The following is a 17409-nucleotide window of genomic DNA, read 5'->3' as shown; positions in this document are numbered from 1 at the left end:
GTCCGCCTGAGCCATCAGGTGGAATTAGGAAGTGAAGGTGAGATACCACCCCCACACCCCAAACTGCTAGATTGACAGCTCAAACCTGGAATACAGAAGGTGTCCCTCCCCTCGCAAGCCAATAAAATTAGGTATGAATTAGGCGGGAGGGCAAAGATTGGATAAACTGAGGCTGGAAGCTCCAGTGGCCTAGTAGCACAGGTAATAAATACCTGCGCCTTCTGGCCTTCTGTGCAGCAGATCGAGACTTGCAGCAGCTGGCTGTGGGTCACTTCTGCCCCTGGTGTGAGAAGCCCACCCTGCCTGCCCCAAGTGAGAAGCCAAGGGATGGGGGAGTGTACTGTGCTGCTGAACGATTGTGGGACTGGAAGCCAGGTGCTTTGCCATGGGTGAGTAAAGCATAAGTGGATTCCTCACAAATGGGAGGTGCTCATGGGTGGCAGCTAGCCACATCATCGTGCGTGAACAAACCATGAGTGAATTTCTGCTGGGTCAGACCTGGGTGCTTTACCACATGCAAGAAACACATAAGAATATTCATCCTATAGAGAAGCTCTAATATGATCAAATTATTCAATTTACCCCATTTAAAATAATCAAATAATTCACATAGGCTGTGTTCAGAATAATCAAATAATTCAATTCGCCTCGTGGAATGAATTTTTTATAAAACTCAGCCTTTCCATCCTTGGTCTCACCTTCGCTGTCTCGCCGTGCCAATTCCCGAATGAACCTGTCCCCGAGTGATGAGTCACAGGGTATTCCAGGCTTCTTCCCTCATCTTCTTTAAATTTTCTCAAGGTTGCCATGGGAATCCTGCCGCATCCTGCCTCAGTCCAACCTGGAGAATTCCAGTCCTGTCTTGCTGAATTGGGGGCAAGTTCTCAGCATTATCTGGGGGTTGACACTGAATTGGAACAAAGTGGGACCTGAAAACCTTCTGAGTGGCTTGTGTAACCTGCCCACAGGGAAATATGCTTGTCTTGGGTCCATATGGAAAGTAGTCCTGAAATTAACTGGGCATCCAAATGAATTAATCATTGTTTCTGTTTCTCTCTTCCTCTCTCTGCATTCTCTGTCTCTCTCTACCTGTCTACTCTCATTCTCTCCACTTCTTTGTTTCTCTCTGTCTTTTCTGACTGTCTCTCCATCTGTCTCTATCTGTCCTTCTGTATCTCTCTTTCTATATGTACATATATATATATATACATATATATATATGTTATAAATACATATATATCCCTCTACTATATTTTTCTGACTTTTGGCCTCTGTCCCTCCATCTCTGTCTGTCTCTTTCCCTGTGCCTCTGTCTGACACCTGATTTGTTTCTTTGTTTCCCTCTGTCATACTGTGTTTCTGTCTTTTTCTGTACATATTCATGAGTTATTTATTCATATTCATTCAATCGTATTTATTAAGCACTTACTGTGTGCAGAACACTATACTAAGTGCTTGAGAAATAAAATACAACAGTAAAGAGTGACACCCCCTGCCCACAGTGAGCTCATCGTCTAGAGGTGTGGAGACAGACATCACTACAAACAGATGAAATTACAAATATATATATGTGCTGTCGGGCTGATGTGGAAGGTGAAGAGGAAGAGAAGCAAGTCAGGATGATGCAGAAGGGAATGGAAGATAGGAAAAATGGGGCTTCTTTTGGGAAGGCCTCTTGAAGGAGATATGCCTTCAGTAAGGCTTTGAAATGAAGGAGAGTAATTGACTGTTGGATATGAGGAGGGAGGGTGTTCCAGGCCCAGGGCTGGATGTGTGCCAAGGGTCAGCAGTGATGATAGAGGCAGGTTTAGGGGCACCATGGGAAGGTTACCAGTAGAGGCGTGAAGTATGTGAGGTGGGTTGTAGAAGGAGAGAAGCAAGGTGAGGTTGGAGGGTTGAAGGTGATGGAGTGTTTTAAAGCCAACGGTGAGGAGTTTTTGTATTGGAGGTGGATGGGCAACCACTGGAGATTTTTGAGAAGGGAGGAGCCGGGTGAAATGTCCTGAACTTTTATTGTAGAAAGTTGACCGGGGAGTGGAGTGAAGTGTGAACTGGAGGGGAGAGAGACAGGAGGTTGGGAAGTCAGCAACGAAGCTGATGCAGTAATCTAAGTGGGATAGGATGAGTGATTCTATTAACGTGATAGTTTGGATGGAGAGGAAAGGGCAAATGTGAGCTATGTTGTGAAGGTGTGACTGATAAGATCTTGTGAAGGTTAGTATAAGTGTGTTGAAAGAGAGAGAGAGGAGTTAAGGATAATGCTAAGGTTAGGGGTCTGTGAGATGGGGAGGATGGAGAGTTTCTTCAGTGATGGGAAAGTCAAGGAGAGGACAGGGTTTTGGGTGGGAAGATAAGGAGCTTTGTCATATATAAAAACCCTAATGTATGTCTTCCCCCTGGACTGTATGCTCATCGTGGGCAGGGAATCATTCTATCAACTGTTTCCTTTTACCCTCCCACACACTTATTACAGTGCTCTGAACACAGTAACTGCTCATAGAATGCCAATGAGGGATTGATTTCTGTGTCTCTCTAACTCTTACTCTCCATCCGTCTCTCCCTCTTTGACTTGTCTCTATCTATCTAGAGCGTTTTCTGTCTCTCTTTGACTCACACTGTCTCTTTCTGACTTGGTTTCACTGCCTTACCATCTCCATCTAATTCACCAATTCTACCTCTCTCTTTCTCCGTCTCTCTGTTGACTCTCTGAGGGGAATAAACTGAAGTTGCAGAACTCTTACTTGGAATGTGAGAGGTAGCAGGTTCGTTGCCCACATTGTCTACATATATCTGTTTCCTACCCTCTAGACAGTAAGGTTGATAATTGGCAGGGACTGTGTCTCCTAATTGTGTTGTACTATATTCTTTTATTTTGTTTATTTTGTTTAATGAGATGTACATCAGCCTGATTCTATTTATTTGCCATTGTTTTTATATGTTCTTCCCCTTGACTCTATTTACTGCCATTGTTCTTGTCTGCCTGTCTCCCCCGATTAGACTGTAAGCCCGTCAAAGGGCAGGGACTGTCTCTATCTGTTGCTGATTTGTACATTCCAAGCGCTTAGTACAGTACTCTGCACATAGTAAGCCCTCAATAAATACTATTGAATGAATATTGAATGAATATTCTCCAAAGCGCTTAGAACAGTGGTCTACACAGAGGGAATGCTCAATAAATACCACTGATTGATGGTTTGATTTCTGTCACTCCTTCTGCCACTCTCTCTCCCTCATCTCCTCTCTCTCTGTGACTTTCTGTCTTTCTGTCCTTTCCTCTGACTCTTGACACTTTCTGACACTAGCTCTCAATGTGTATATTTGTTTCTCTCTAGTTCTCTCATTTTCCAGACTGTACTACTGAAGATCTCTTCTGATACAGCCGAGTGAAGAGAATGGATGCTAATGAACATGCCTTTGGGATTCTCTTTCTGTTACAAATTGTCTTTGGGGTCTCAGGGAATGTGTTCCTCCTCCTGGTGTATGCATACGTGGTCTCCACCACCCACCAGCTGAATCCTCGGGACAAGATCCTAGCCCACCTGGCCCTGGCCAACACCATGGCCCTTCTCAGCCGAGGGATCCCTGACATCCTGTCTGCTTGGGGGCTGAATAATTTCCTGGATGATGTTGGTTGTAAAATCCTCTTATTCATTTATCGGGTGGCACGGGGTCTTGCCATCTGCACCACCTGCCTCCTGAGCATCTTCCAGGCTGTCACCATCAGCCCTGGCACCACCCAGTGGGCAGGAGTCAAAACCCAATTCCCCAAGTACATCCTCCCCTCCTGCCTCTTCTTCTGGATTCTCAATCTGCTCTTTGATGTGACTACACCGATGGACACGATGGGACCTAGTAACAGCACCAGTATAAATAGGGTCATCCTCGTGAAATACTGCTCCATCAGAACCAGTGCAGTCTCAACCCTGGTGTTTGCAGTGGTGCTCTCCCTCCGCGATATATTCTTCGTGGGACTCATGAGTATGGCCAGTGGCTACGTGATATTTGTCCTACTGAGACACCACCAGGAGGTCCGACACATCCACAGGGCTGGATGCTCCCCCAAGGCAATGCCCGAGGTCAGAGCAGCAAAGAGAATCATTGCCCTGGTCACCCTCTATGTGCTCTTCTATGGACAAAACACAATCACCCTGAGTTTTTTATTAAATATGAAGATAAATTCCACTCTCATTCTTAATAGCAACGGCATTATGTCTTTAATGTTTTCAGCTGTCAGCCCATTTCTGATGATTCTCAGCGACAGGAGGTTGAGAATGTTCTGGAAAAAAGATTCTCATATTCCCAACTGAAATCCCTCTTAGGGTCTTGGGAAATGGTGCATGCCTGATGGGGAGCGGGGGAAATCCAGGGATGTGGGGAACAGGATAGTTATGGAACTTGGATGGAGGGGTTAGAAACACCCTGTCCTGCATGTCTCATTCTCCTGTATACCCGGAAGCCTGGTACCTCCATCTCCACTGATCTGGCTTCCATGTCTGTCTGTGTTTGTGACCTGGAAGCAGAACTGCCTGGTGTCCTGGTACCCTGTTCCAAGTTTCCACATGGCCAGTGACACCAAACAATGCCTGATAATTCTGAGTCATTGGTTTGGGGAAGAGGGATAACCCAGAACAGGGAAACAGTCAGAAACACTGGGGGTAAGTTCAAGGCTGTCATGGTCTTCCACCATTCCCATGATGCATGGCTTTGCATACAAGGACTAGGCCAGGCCAGGGAGAGTTAATACCTCATGCAAACCATCCCCACTACTGCAAATACAAATTCATGCACATGTCTTGCTGGACAGACCATGCTTCCCCATGACTGGTGTCTGACCAATGCTCATCAAAATGGTAAAGAACCAGATAATGTGCATGACTGAGTTTTTATGCACACAGTGGGCAATTATGGAAGAAATTCACTCTCAACAACACAATCCTACTTAAGATTTCACCACCAGAAGTGGAAATGGGAAGGAGCATGGTCTAGTGGGTAGAGCACAGGCCTTGGAGTCAGAAGGCCCTTTGTTCTAATCCTTGTTCTGCCATTTTCATCCATTCATTCAAGTGTATATATTGAATGCTTACTGGGTGCAGCTCACAGTACTAAGCACGTGGGAGAGAACAATGTAACAATAAACAGACATTCTGGAAAACCTTGGGGTAGTGTCTTTACTTCTCTGAGCCTCAGTTACCTCAGCTACAAAATGGGCTTTAAGGCTACGAGCTCCACGTTTGGCAGAGACTGTGTCCAACCTGAGTAACTTGTGTGAACCCCAGTTCTTAGTACAGTGCCTGGGTGCTTAGTACAGTGCCTGGCCCATAGTAAATGCTTCGCTAATACTGTAAAAAATGTCTTTGAACCAAAGGACAACTCTACTATCTTTCTCATTATTCTTGTTATTTTTGTCATCTTCGTCTTTATTATTTACTATTATTAGAAATAGTTGTCATATTAGTAATTGTAGTGTAATAGTAATAGAAGTGAGAGCATCATTTATCGAGCTCTTAGTGCACTGTACTGAACTAGAAACTTGGAAAGTATAGAAAAGCAAAAAGATACATATCAGCCCAACTGTCTAACCAGAGAGACCACCATAAAAATGAAAATAGCATATTATTATCCCCATGAGATCTGATATCTCTCTTTTAACTCTAGTCTGTGTCAGAGTACAATACAAGAGAGTTGATAGACATGATCGTTAACCAACAAGAACTGTAGTCTAGAAGGGAGGCAGGCATTAAAAGAAAGTACAAAAAGGGGAAATGCCAGAGTTTAAGAGATGGACATAACACTGTGGGGCTGGGCATCGGGTATCAAAGTGCTGAAAGGCTACAGCCTAGGTGATGCCAAGTGGGAGGGAGAATAGGGTTGGAAGAGCCTCTTGAGGGAGAGATGATGAAGTTAATAATGATGTTGGCATTGATGGTGAGGATGATGATGAAGATGAAGACTGATGATTAAAAGGATTCATAGTAGAGATACTGTACTTGTTTCCTACTATACATGATCAGAGTTTTCTCTGTAATAGTATATTATTAAACAAATTTATTAATTGCCTTCTGAGTGCTAAGCACGTACTATGAGCTTAGGAGGATGTCATTTTTGATGTTCACTCGTTGGCATTCATCTTTTTTAAGTACCTATTGAACTAAGTGCTGGGATAAATACAAACAATTACAATCTAATCCATCAACAGTATTTTTGAACAGTTATTTTGTGTAGAGCAGTGTACTAAGCATTCAGGAGAGTTCAAAAGACATGATCCATACCCTCAAGGAATTATAAGCCAAGCCAGGGTGGGGGGAGGCATGGAGAGTGAAGGGGCAGATAATAAAGTATATTACAGATAGAAATAAGAAGGAATGTTACCATGTACATAAATTGATGCTTGAGAAATAGTTATATAAAATAGGTATAAATGTGTACAGCCTAAGAGGGAGGGATAGCAGGCATCACATCTCCATTTTACTGGTTAGGAAACTAAAGTCCATAGAAGCAAAGTGACCTGCTCAAGGCCAGAGGCAGACTTGGGTCTGCATCCCTGTTCTCCATTTTTACAATTCCATGCTCATTCCTCTGGAATTCAATGACAAGGACAGAGAGTAGACAGAGACAAAGAAGGATAACGATGGATTAAGAATATAAGTAATGATGTTAGAAATCGGGATAATAGGATTAAGATTGGAAAGTTTTCCAAGTATCTGTAATTTTAGGAGACTCAATTTCTCCAAATATTCTACAGGTTCCTGCACTTGAGAAGCTTATTTGCACAGTGGCAGCTACAGAGCACCAGTCTTAAGGTGGCTCATTGCTCCAGCGGGCAAGGACCTTTCAGGTTGCCGCCAGTTTACCAGGACTCCCTCCTAAATGCTGATGAGGCCCCTTCGTCTTGAGAAGACAAAAACTCCTAATGGTTACTCATTCCTCTCTATGTCAAAGAGAACCTCACCAGTAGCTTTAAGGCAATCCACCAGTTTGTTCTTTTTTGTTTCATCCTACCTGTTGTAATCATGGTAGTATTTGTTAGCAACTGTCTCTCAAACATTATTCTAAGTACTAAGGTAGATACAAGGTAATCAGGTCAGACACAGTCCCTGTGCCTGTAACATGGTGTTCACAATCTCAGTTATTATCATCATTATCATTACCCCCACCCTTCAACTCTCTTCTCCCTTTGCCTCTCCGAGGATATCTGCTCTCTACCCTCATCATTATGCCCCTTATGTCTCTGTCCCCCTGTTCCTCAGTCCCTCTGCCCCTCAGCTCTCTATTCTCTCCCCCTCAGCTATCGACTTATGAGAAGCAGCATGGCTTAGTGGAAAGAGCAGGAACTTGGTAGTCAGGGCTCATGGGTATTAATCAGGGCTCTGCCACTTATCAGCTGCATGACTTTGGGCAAATCATTGCACTTCTTCATTCCTCAGTTACCTCCTCTGTAAAATGGGGATTAAGACTGTGAGTCCCAAGTAGGACAACCTGATTAACTTGTTTCTTCCCAGGGCTAAAAATAGTGCTTGACACATAGTAAGTGTTTAACAAGTACCATCATTATTATTATTATTATTAATTTCGATTTTCTAGGTAGGATAACAGGTGAAGAGATGTGAAGTGGCATGCCCAAGTTCACACTGCAGACAAGTAGCAGAGTAGGGGCTCGAACCCAGGTCTTTCCAACTCTTAGGCTCATGCTCTATCCACTAGATGACTTTGCTTTTCTATCCATACTCTTCTCACACTCCATACCAGCTTGCATTTTTCTTTCCTCTCAAGCCAACCTAGTCCCTGTATTTCATTCTCATCTCTCCTGCCACAGACCTTTTGCTCAGGCCCTCTCTCCCCCAGAAAGCTACCTCCCGGTTCACATCCAGCAGACCACAGATCTCCCCTCCTTTAAAGCTTTACTGAAATGCTGGGATGACTATCACAGTGCCCCATAGTGCAATTAAAATGACAAATTCAAAAAAACAAAAACAGCTCACAAGACTATAGTAAACATAAAATACTTTGTGGTCAAAATGAAAATCAACCAAATCCTGACACCAAATATTCTCTGTTCTCATTTAGAGAAGCAGCGTGGCTCAGTGGAAAGAGCACGAGCTTTGGAGTCAGATGCCATGGGTTCGAATCCTGGCTCGGCCACTTGTCAGCTGTGTGACTTTGGGCAAGTCCCTTCACTTCTCGGTGCCTCAGTTACCTCATCTGTAAAACGGGGATTAAGACTGTGAGCCCCACGTGGGACAACCTGATTCCCCCGTGTCTATCCCAGTGCTTAGAACAGTACTCAGCACATAGTAAGTGCTTAACAAATACCAACATTATCATTATTATTTACCCTAGATCCTTATATCAACTGGGAACTTGGTTCCTGGATCTTCTAAAAACCACTTATCTGGAATTCATGTTGTACAAGTCCCACAGTGCCGTTCTTTTCAGGTACAAGAGCTGAGGGCCAAACCTAATTCAGGGAGAGGGTGTGAAGGAGGGGAGGGAAAGAGAGAAAGCGTAGGAGAGGGAAAGAGAGAAAGTGTAGGAGAGGGAAAGGGAGCATGAAGGGGGAGGCACAGGTAGTGGGGGAAGAAAGAAGTGCAGGTATAGCACTGATGGTGCAGTGTCCTCCCATGGGCACCTCTGATGTGATAATTGGTGACAGATAATAGCGGGGAGAGACCTGGGCTCATCTTTTTCCAGACTGGTAGCCAAGAGAGAGGGGAGTTTGAGAATTTCCAGAGAGGTCCCAGTCTGAGTGTCAGAGTGGATTAGAGCTCAACGAGTCACAAACTGACACCTTCCGTCTCCCCTTCCTCCACTCACACACACACTAATCATTCCTTGAGGGAGTGGAGAGTTGAGGAAAGTTTCTTATAAATGCTGCCTTGGTCTTGTCCTGAAACAGTCTTCCTGTCCAAGAGCTGCCCTCTCAGGTTGAATGCACAAGCGGTGCGGGTAAGACAAAATGGCATTTTAGAAAGGTGATCCAGGCAACAGAGTGAAGTCTGGACAGGAGTGGGAAGAGCGTGGAAGAAGAAAGACTAGTGAGGACGGGTATACTCTAACAATCTCCTCACCGGTCTCCCTGCCACCAGATGTAACATGTACGTGCGTGCACACACACACACACAAACACACAGAATCTTGTCCTTGGAATTTGAAGATATAAGTGATGGTGTTATTTGCCCATTGCTGTGTGAGTATGAAAAATCTAAGGGAACAGACACAATCCTGGCTGCATTATGCATGCAATCAGTGCATCAGTGGCATTCATTGAGGGATTACTGTGTGCAGAGGACTTTACTAAGCAGCTGGGATAGTACAATGTAATAAAGGTGAGCACTTGATTGAGACTGAACTGTTTGAAAGAGTACAAAAGAAATAAATCATCATGATAGAGTAAGTAGGCAAGACTGCCCCTTATTGTTCTGTCTTTGTAGTTAGCAACATCTGAGCTGTGTTTCCTTTGCCTCTTACTTTCACAATCCTAACAGAGTTCTGGCTGCAACACTACCTTCCTGATCACACTGCATCTTGCTCGTCTCTGTAGAGCTTTTAATTCCTAGCTGGGATTTAGCATGATCTAAGCCTTTGATTCAGCATGCACTTAAAATGGTCTCCTCTACCGTCCTTGATTTCCATTTTCAATTGCAGCATTCCAGAAAACAGTCGTTTGGGTATTCTGCTGCTGGCCATGCTTCTCTGACTCCCTCTTCCCCAGCACAACTGTGTTTCAGTGGGAATAGCTTCAGTGTTTAGGAGATTGACTACATTCCAGTTCTTCGTGGCCCACAGTATTGCCTTGATTTCTGATGCTGACACTATGACTCAGAATCATGCCAATGGAAACTCTCCTGTCATCAGAAATGACATCCATAGGGGTAGGGTGTCCACATAGTAATTAGAGTATGACAAGTGCCTGCACCAGGATGGTGGCCACTGTGATGGTTAGGAAGCAGTTGATCCAGAAAATATTATGAAGGAAAATCCAATGGGATTTAGCTGCAGACTGAATATGAGAATAAAGAGAGCTAGGAGTCAAGGATGATACTAAAGGTTGGGGTGAGATGGCAGTGTTGGCAAATGTGATGGGAAAGTTAGGTGAAGAAGAGACTATGGGAGGGAAGATGAGAAGTTCAGTTTTGGACATTTTGAGCTTGAGACCTCAGTGGGAATATGTGTGGAAATGACATGGAGGGAGCAGGAAATCCGAGATTCTCATGGAGGAAAGAGATTTGGGTAGGTGAGATAGGAATGGGAGAAATCCTTGTGGAAACTCGAATTCTATAATAATAATAATGTTGGTATTTGTTAAGCGCTTACTATGTGCCGAGCACTGTTCTAAGCGCTGGGGTAGACACAGGGGAATCAGGTTGTCCCACGTGGGGCTCACAGTCTTAATCCCCATTTTACAGATGAGGTAACTGAGGCACCGAGAAGTTAAGTGACTTGCTCAAAGTCACACAGCTGACAAGTGGTAGAGCCGGAGTTCGAACCCATGACCTCTGACTCCAAAGCCCGTGCTCTTTCCAGTGAGCCACGCTGCTTCTCTAGGAATTCTAGGAAGTCACCAGACTCCTCCAGATCCTGAGGCAAAGGATCAGTTCCACCTGAACTGGAACCCAGGCTCGCATCCTGGGAAAGGCTTATTACCTATTTGTTAATATCATTATTACTCTTATTTTTATTCTTAGCCTCTTCTTTCATTGTTATTATTGCTATGATATTTGTTATTCACTTGCTATTAGTCAATCTCAGTTTTGAGTGCTAAGGTAGATACAAGTTAATCAGATTGGACATTACCTCTGTACCACATGGGGCTTACAATTTAGGTTGGAGGGAAAAGAGGTATTTAATCTCCATTTTACAGATAATGAAGCTGAGGCATAGAAAAGTTAAGTGCTTCCCCCAAGGTCCTACAGCAGGCAGTTGACATCGCCAGGATTGCAACCCATGTCCTCTAAGTCCAAGGTCTGGGATATTTCCTCTAGGTCATACTGTTTCCACAACAGATTTGAAACGATTTTTATATTGGATGGAGCAGTCAGGAGAAGCAGGAAAGGGTGTCCACAGGTCTGGGGTGAATAGCATCCAGACAACCTTCATTAGAAGGGAGGGTTGGGCTATTGGGTGTTCTATGCCTCCACCAAGGGCAGGGCCCAGTTGAGCCCATTCCAGGCCAGCAAGGCTAGAGAGAGCCCCCTATTCGGAGCAGGATGATAATCGTAACACTAATACAGTAATAATAATAAAGCCATGAATTTTTTACTCCAAAGTGCTGTCAGTCAGTAGTATTTTTTGAGTGCTTATGGGGTGCAGAGTACTGTAATGAGAGCTGATCACTAGATATATCTCACGCCATCCTCTCTCAGGATCTCTGTGTCATTGGATTTATGACTGTCACTTTATAAGTGAGGAAATTGAGGTCCAGAAAAGTGGAGTGATTTGCCCAAGTCAGCCAGCAAGCACATGGTAGAGTCCAGGATAATAAGGATGATATATCTTAAGTGGTTACTATGCACCAGCATCTGGGGTAGAAACAAGGCAACCAGATTGGACACAGTCCCTGTCCTCTATTGAGGCTCAGAGTCTAATAGGGAGAGAGATGAGGGATCTCATCCCCATTTAACAGTTCACAGCCTAAATAATAGTAAGAATAGGTATCATTTGATTCACATTTTATTGATGAGGAAACTGAGGTCCAGAGAAGTTAAGTAACTTTCCTAAGGTTCCACAACAAATCAGTGGTGGAGCCGAGATAAGAAACCAGGTAAATTCATTCATTCATTCAATAGTATTTATTGAGCGCTTACTATGTGCAGAGCACTGTACTAAGCACTTGGAATGAACAAGTCGGCAACAGATAGAGACAGTCCCTGCCGTTTGACAGGCTTACAGTCTAATCGGGGGAGACGGACAGACAAGAACAATGGCAATAAATAGAGTCAAGGGGAAGAACATCTTCATTTCTGCACCAGACTCGACTCTTCCTCTCTCTCTTTGCCTTTCCCTCCCTTTGCTTATGTCCTTTATCCCCTCTTCCTCTCCCATTTCTCGTTCTCTCCCTGTCTCTTCTTTCTTTCTATTCCTGGCCCTTCTCTTTTTATCATCCACGTCCCTTCTCTCTTACTCCCCAGGCCTTTCTCCCTGCCCTCCTAGTCCTTTCTTCCATTTCCCTTTTTTCTTTCCACTCTTCCTTTTCTCCTCTCTCCTCCCCACCTCTTCTCAACATTGACCACTTTACACTTTCTGGCCTCACCTCCTGTCCTCCTACTAGAATGGGCTTGAAGGCAACAGAACTTCTCTTGTTCCCCTAAAGCCCACCCTGCTGTGAGCCCACCCTCAACCAGAACATAGACTAGGTCTCCATCCTGTTCAGGGCAGGGCTGGTATCAGACACTGAGCATGCTCAGTGAGCTCCCACTTTCTGGTGCCTAAGGGTCATTATTCATCACCTATGTCTCCACTACTAGACCCAAGAGGTGGAGTGCATAGGAGGCCAGAGAGAGAGAGAGAGTCCCTCTACTGTGTTTCTCTGTCTTTTTTGGCCTCTGTCTCTCCATCTTCAACTGTCTGTCCCCTTGTGTGAGTGTTTGAGGCCCACTTTGTTTATCTATGTTTCTTATTGTCATAATCTGTTTTTGTCTCAGTTACTGTCTCTTTCTGTACATAATAATAATGGTGGTTTATTTTAAGCACTTACTATGTACCAAGGACTGTTCTTAGCACTGGAGTAAATACAAGGTTATCATGTCATCTCACAAGGGGCTCACAGCTTTAATCCCCATTTAACAGATGAGGTGACTGAGACAGAAGGAAGTTAAATGACTTGCCCAAAGTCACACAGCAGACAAGTGGTGGAGCTAAGATTAGAATCCACGACTTCTGATTTACAAACCCGTGCTCTTTCCACTAAGCCAGGCTGCTTCCATATCCAAACATAGACATAACATTTATTTATAGTCAATCATTCATTCCTTCGACAGTATTTATTAAGTGCTTACTGTATGCAGAGCTTGGGAAAGTACAATACAGTGATAGTGTACGAAGTGCTTGGGAAAGTACAATACAATAATAAACGGTGGCATTCCCTGCCCACAATGAATTTACGGTCTAGAGGTGTGGAGACAGACATCAATACAAATGAATGAAATTACAGATATATACATAAGTTTTGTGGGGCTGCTGGGGGGGTGGGCTGAAGAGCAAAGGGTGAAAGTCAGGGTGACGCAGAGGGAAGTGAGAGATGAGGAAAGTGGAGCTTTGTCTGGGAAGGCCTCTTGGAGGAGATGTGTCTTGGATAAGGCTGTGAAGTGTGGAAGAGCAATTGTGTGTTGGATTTGAGGAGGGAGGGAGTTCCAGGTCAGAGGTAGGATGTGTGCCAGGATTCGGCAGTGAGACAGGAGGGATCGGGGCACCATGGGAAGGTTAGCACTAGAGGAGTGAAGTATAATGATGTAAATAATAATAGTATTTGTTAAATGCTTACTATGTTCATTCATTCATTAATTCAATGGTATTTATTGAGTGCTTACTATGTGCAGAGCACTGTACTAAGCGCTTGGATTGTACAATTTGGCAAGCATTGTTCTGAGCGCTGGGGTCAATACAAGGTGATCAGGTTATCCCACGTGGGGCTTACAGTCCCAATCCCCATTTTACAGATAAGGTAACTGAGGCACAGAGAAGTTAAGTGACTTGCCCAAGTCACACAGCTGACAAGTGGTGGGGCCAAGATTAGAATCCATGACCTCTGACTCCCAAGCCCCTAAGCCATGCTGATTCTCATTAAGCCATGCTGCTTCTCATGAGGGCTGGGTTGTAGAAGGAGAGAATCGAGATGAGGTAGGAGGGTGCAAGGCGATGGAGAGCTTTAAAGCCAATAGTGAGGAGTTTATGATATGGAGAGGGATGCACAACCACTTGAGATTTTTGGGTGGTGGGGTGACTTGTCCTGAACGCTCAAGTGGGAAGAAACAAGAGGTTAGGAGGTCAGTAAGGACGCTGATGTAGTAATCTATGAGAAAAGGATAAGTGATTGTATTAACGTGGTAGCAGTTTAGATGGAGAGGAAAAGGCAGATTTTAGCTATGTTGTGAAGGTTGAACCGACAGGATTGGTGAATATTTGAATATGTGGGGTAAAAGAGAGAAAGTCAAGGAGAACACTAAGGTGATGGGCCAGTGAGATGGGTAGGATGGTGGTACCGACTACGGTGATGGGAAACTCAGGGAGAGGACAGGATTTGGATGGGAAGATAAGGAGATCTGTCATATATTAAGACATTAATATATGTCTTCCCCTGGACTGTAAGCTCGATGTGGTCAGGGAAACTATCAACTGTTCATTTTATCCCCCCAAACACTCACTACATTATTCTGAACACAGTAACTGCTCATAGAATACCGTTGAGGGATTGATTTATATCTCTCTCTTGCTCTTCATCTCCATCTATCCTTACCTCCCTGATTGTCTCTATCTATTTAGAACTCTTTCTGTCTCTCTTTGATTCACTCTGTCTCTTTCTGCCTTGGCTTCACTGCCTTACCATCTCCTTCTAATTCATCAATTCTACCTCTCTCTTTCTCTGTCTCTGTCTCTCAACTCTCTGAGGGGAATTAGTTTAAGTGGTAATAATAGAATTGTGGTATTTGTTAAGCACTTACTATGGATCAAAATACTGTTCTAAGCGCTGGGGTAGATACAGGGTAATCAGGTTGCTCCACGTGGGGCTTACTGTCTTAATCTCCATTTTACAGATGAGGTAACTGAGGTGCAGAGAAGTTAAGTGACTTGCCCAAAGTCACACAGATGACATGAGGCAGAGGCGGGATTAGAACCCACAACCTCTGACTCCCAAGCCCGGTCTCTTTCCACTGAGCCATACTGCTTCTCTATAGCGCTGCTTCTCTAGAGTGGTAGAGTGCTCACTTGGCATGGGGGAGGTAGCAGGATCGTTGTCCACATCGTCTACGTTTATCTGTTTTCCCCACTCTAGACAGAAAGGTTGTTAAATGTCAGGGAATGTGTATCCTAATTCTGTTGTACCATACTCTCCCAAGCGCTTAAAACAGTGGTCTGCATATAGTGAGTGCTCACTAAATACCACCAATTACCACCAATTGACTAACTGTTCTATTTAAGTCTCTCCTCTATTTCTTCTCTTCTCTCTCTGTCTCTTTGTCTTTCTGACTCTTTCTCTGACTCTGTCTCTCTCTGACACTGCCTATCAATGCATATATAATATATATTATTATATATATTATAATATATAATACAATATCGCCAAGATCCGCCCTTTCCTCTCCACCCAAATGTCTGTCTTACTGCTACAGGCTCTCGTAATATCCCGGCTAGATTACTGTGTCAGCCTGCTCTCTGATCTCCCTTCTTCCTCTCTCACCCCACTCCAGTCTATTCTTTACTCTGCTGCCTGGCTCATCTTCCTGGAGAAACGCTCTGGGCATGTCACTCCCCTTCTCAAAAGCCTCCAATGGTTGCCCATCAACCTCTGCACAAAACAAAAACTTCTCACTCTAGGCTTCAAGGCTCTCCATCACTTTGCCCCTTCCTACCTCTCCTCCCTTCTCTCTTTCTACTGCCCACCCCACACGCTCCGCTCCTCTGCTGCCCACCTCCTCACCGTCCCCCGTTCTCACCTATCCCGCCGTTGACCCCTGGGCCACATCCTCCCATGGTCCTGGAATGCCCTCCCTCCTCACCTCCGCCAAACTAATTCTCTTCCCCTCTTCAAAACCTTACTTAAAGCTCACCTCCTCCAAGAGGCCTTCCCAGACTGAGCTCCCCTTTTCCCTCTGCTCCCTCTACCCTCCCTTCACCTCTCCACAGCTAAACCCTCTTCTCCCCGCTTTCCCTCTGCTCCTCCCCCTCTCCCGTCCCATCCCCTCAGCACTGTACTTGTCCGCTCAACTGTATATATCTTCATTACCCTATTTATTTTGTTAATGAGATATACATCACCTTGATTTTATTTATTTGCTATTGTTTTAATGAGATGTTCTTCCCCCGATTCTATTTATTGCCATTGTTTTTGTCTGTCTCCCCCAATTAGACTGTAAGCCCGTCAAAGAGCAGCGACTCTATCTGTTGCCGACTTGTACATTCCAAGCGCTTAGTACAGTGCTCTGCACATAGTAAGCACTCAATAAATACTATAGGATGAATGAATGAATGAATGAATATATTTGTCTCTCTCTAGTTATCTCATTCCCCAGGTTGTACTACTGGAGATCTCTTCTGATACAGCAGAGCAAAGAGAATGGATACCAGTGAGCTTGTGTGTGAGATACCCTTTCTGTTACACATTGTCTCTGGGGTATCAGGGAATGTGTTCATCTTCCTGATTTATGCACACATGGTCTCCACCACCCAACAACTTAATCCTCGGGTCCTGGTCCTAGCCCATCTAGCCCTGGCCAACACCATGGCCCTTCTCAGCTGGGGGATTCCCGACATCCTGTCTGCTAGGGGGTGGAAAAATTTCCTGGATGAGGTTGGTTGTAAAATCCTCATACATTTATCGAGTATCCCAGGGTCTTATCATCTGCACCACCTGCCTCCTGAGCATCTTCCAGACCATCATTCTCAGTCCTAGCATCTCCCAGTGGGCAGGAATCAAAACCCAATTTCCCAAGTGCATTCTCCCCTCCTGTTTCTTCTTCTGGATCCTCAATCTGCTGTTTGACATGACTGCACTGATGGTAGTCATGGGACCTGGTAACAGCATCAGCATCAATAGGCTCATCCTCCTGAAATACTGCTCTTCCATCATTATCAGTGCAGGCACAAACTTGTTCAATGCAGTGGTCCTCTCCCTCCGTGATATGTTCTTCGTGGGACTCATGAGCGTGGCCAGCAGCTACATGGTATTTGTCCTGTACAGACACCACCAGCAGGTCCTACACTTCCACGAGCCCGGATGCTCCCCCAAGGCAATGCCGAACATCAGAGCAGCAAAGAGAATCATTGCCCTGGTCACCCTCTACGTGTTCTTCTATGGACAAAACACAATCACCCTGAGTTTTTTATTAAATATGAAGATAAATTCCACTCTCGTTCTTAAAAGCAACGGCATTATATCTTTAATGTTTTCAGCTGTCAGCCCATTTCTGATGATTCTCAGCGACAGGAGGTTGAGAATGTTCTGGAAAAAAGATTCTCATATTCCCAACTGAAATCCCTCTTAGGGTCTTGGGAAATGGTGCATGCCTGATGGGAAGCGGGGGAAATCCAGGGATGTGGTGAACAGGATAGTTATGGAACTTGGATGGAGGGGTTAGAAACACCCTGTCCTGCAAGTCTCATTCTCCTGTATACCCGGAGGTCTGGTACCTCCATCTCCACTGATCTGGCTTCCATGTCTGTCTGTGTTTGTGACCTGGAAGCAGAACTGCCTGGTGT

The 17409-nt window shown here is 44.6% G+C and overlaps 1 protein-coding gene and 1 pseudogene across 1 annotated transcript; both read left to right on the top strand.

The window, feature by feature from the left end:
• The first annotated feature begins 3392 nt into the window (after window positions 1–3392).
• On the top strand, window positions 3393–4307 carry LOC114808787 (olfactory receptor class A-like protein 1). The gene has a single exon (XM_029056680.1). The coding sequence runs from the start codon at window positions 3393–3395 to the stop codon at window positions 4305–4307; it is 915 nt and encodes a 304-aa protein (XP_028912513.1).
• Window positions 4308–16267: 11960 nt separating this feature from the next.
• On the top strand, window positions 16268–17183 carry ORNANAV1R-PS4082 (annotated as a pseudogene).
• The last annotated feature ends 226 nt before the right edge of the window (window positions 17184–17409 follow it).

This window comes from Ornithorhynchus anatinus, unplaced genomic scaffold (genome assembly GCF_004115215.2).
Source record: "Ornithorhynchus anatinus isolate Pmale09 unplaced genomic scaffold, mOrnAna1.pri.v4 scaffold_224_arrow_ctg1, whole genome shotgun sequence".
NCBI classification, from domain to species: Eukaryota; Metazoa; Chordata; class Mammalia; order Monotremata; family Ornithorhynchidae; genus Ornithorhynchus; species Ornithorhynchus anatinus.
Note: the sequence above shows the minus strand (reverse complement) of the source record. Positions and strands in the feature narration are given on the sequence as shown.

Excerpts from the sequence above, each read along its gene's own strand:
- LOC114808787 (XM_029056680.1), top strand. The coding sequence starts at position 3,393 with ATGGATGCTAATGAACATGCCTTTGGGATTCTCTTTCTGTTACAAATT.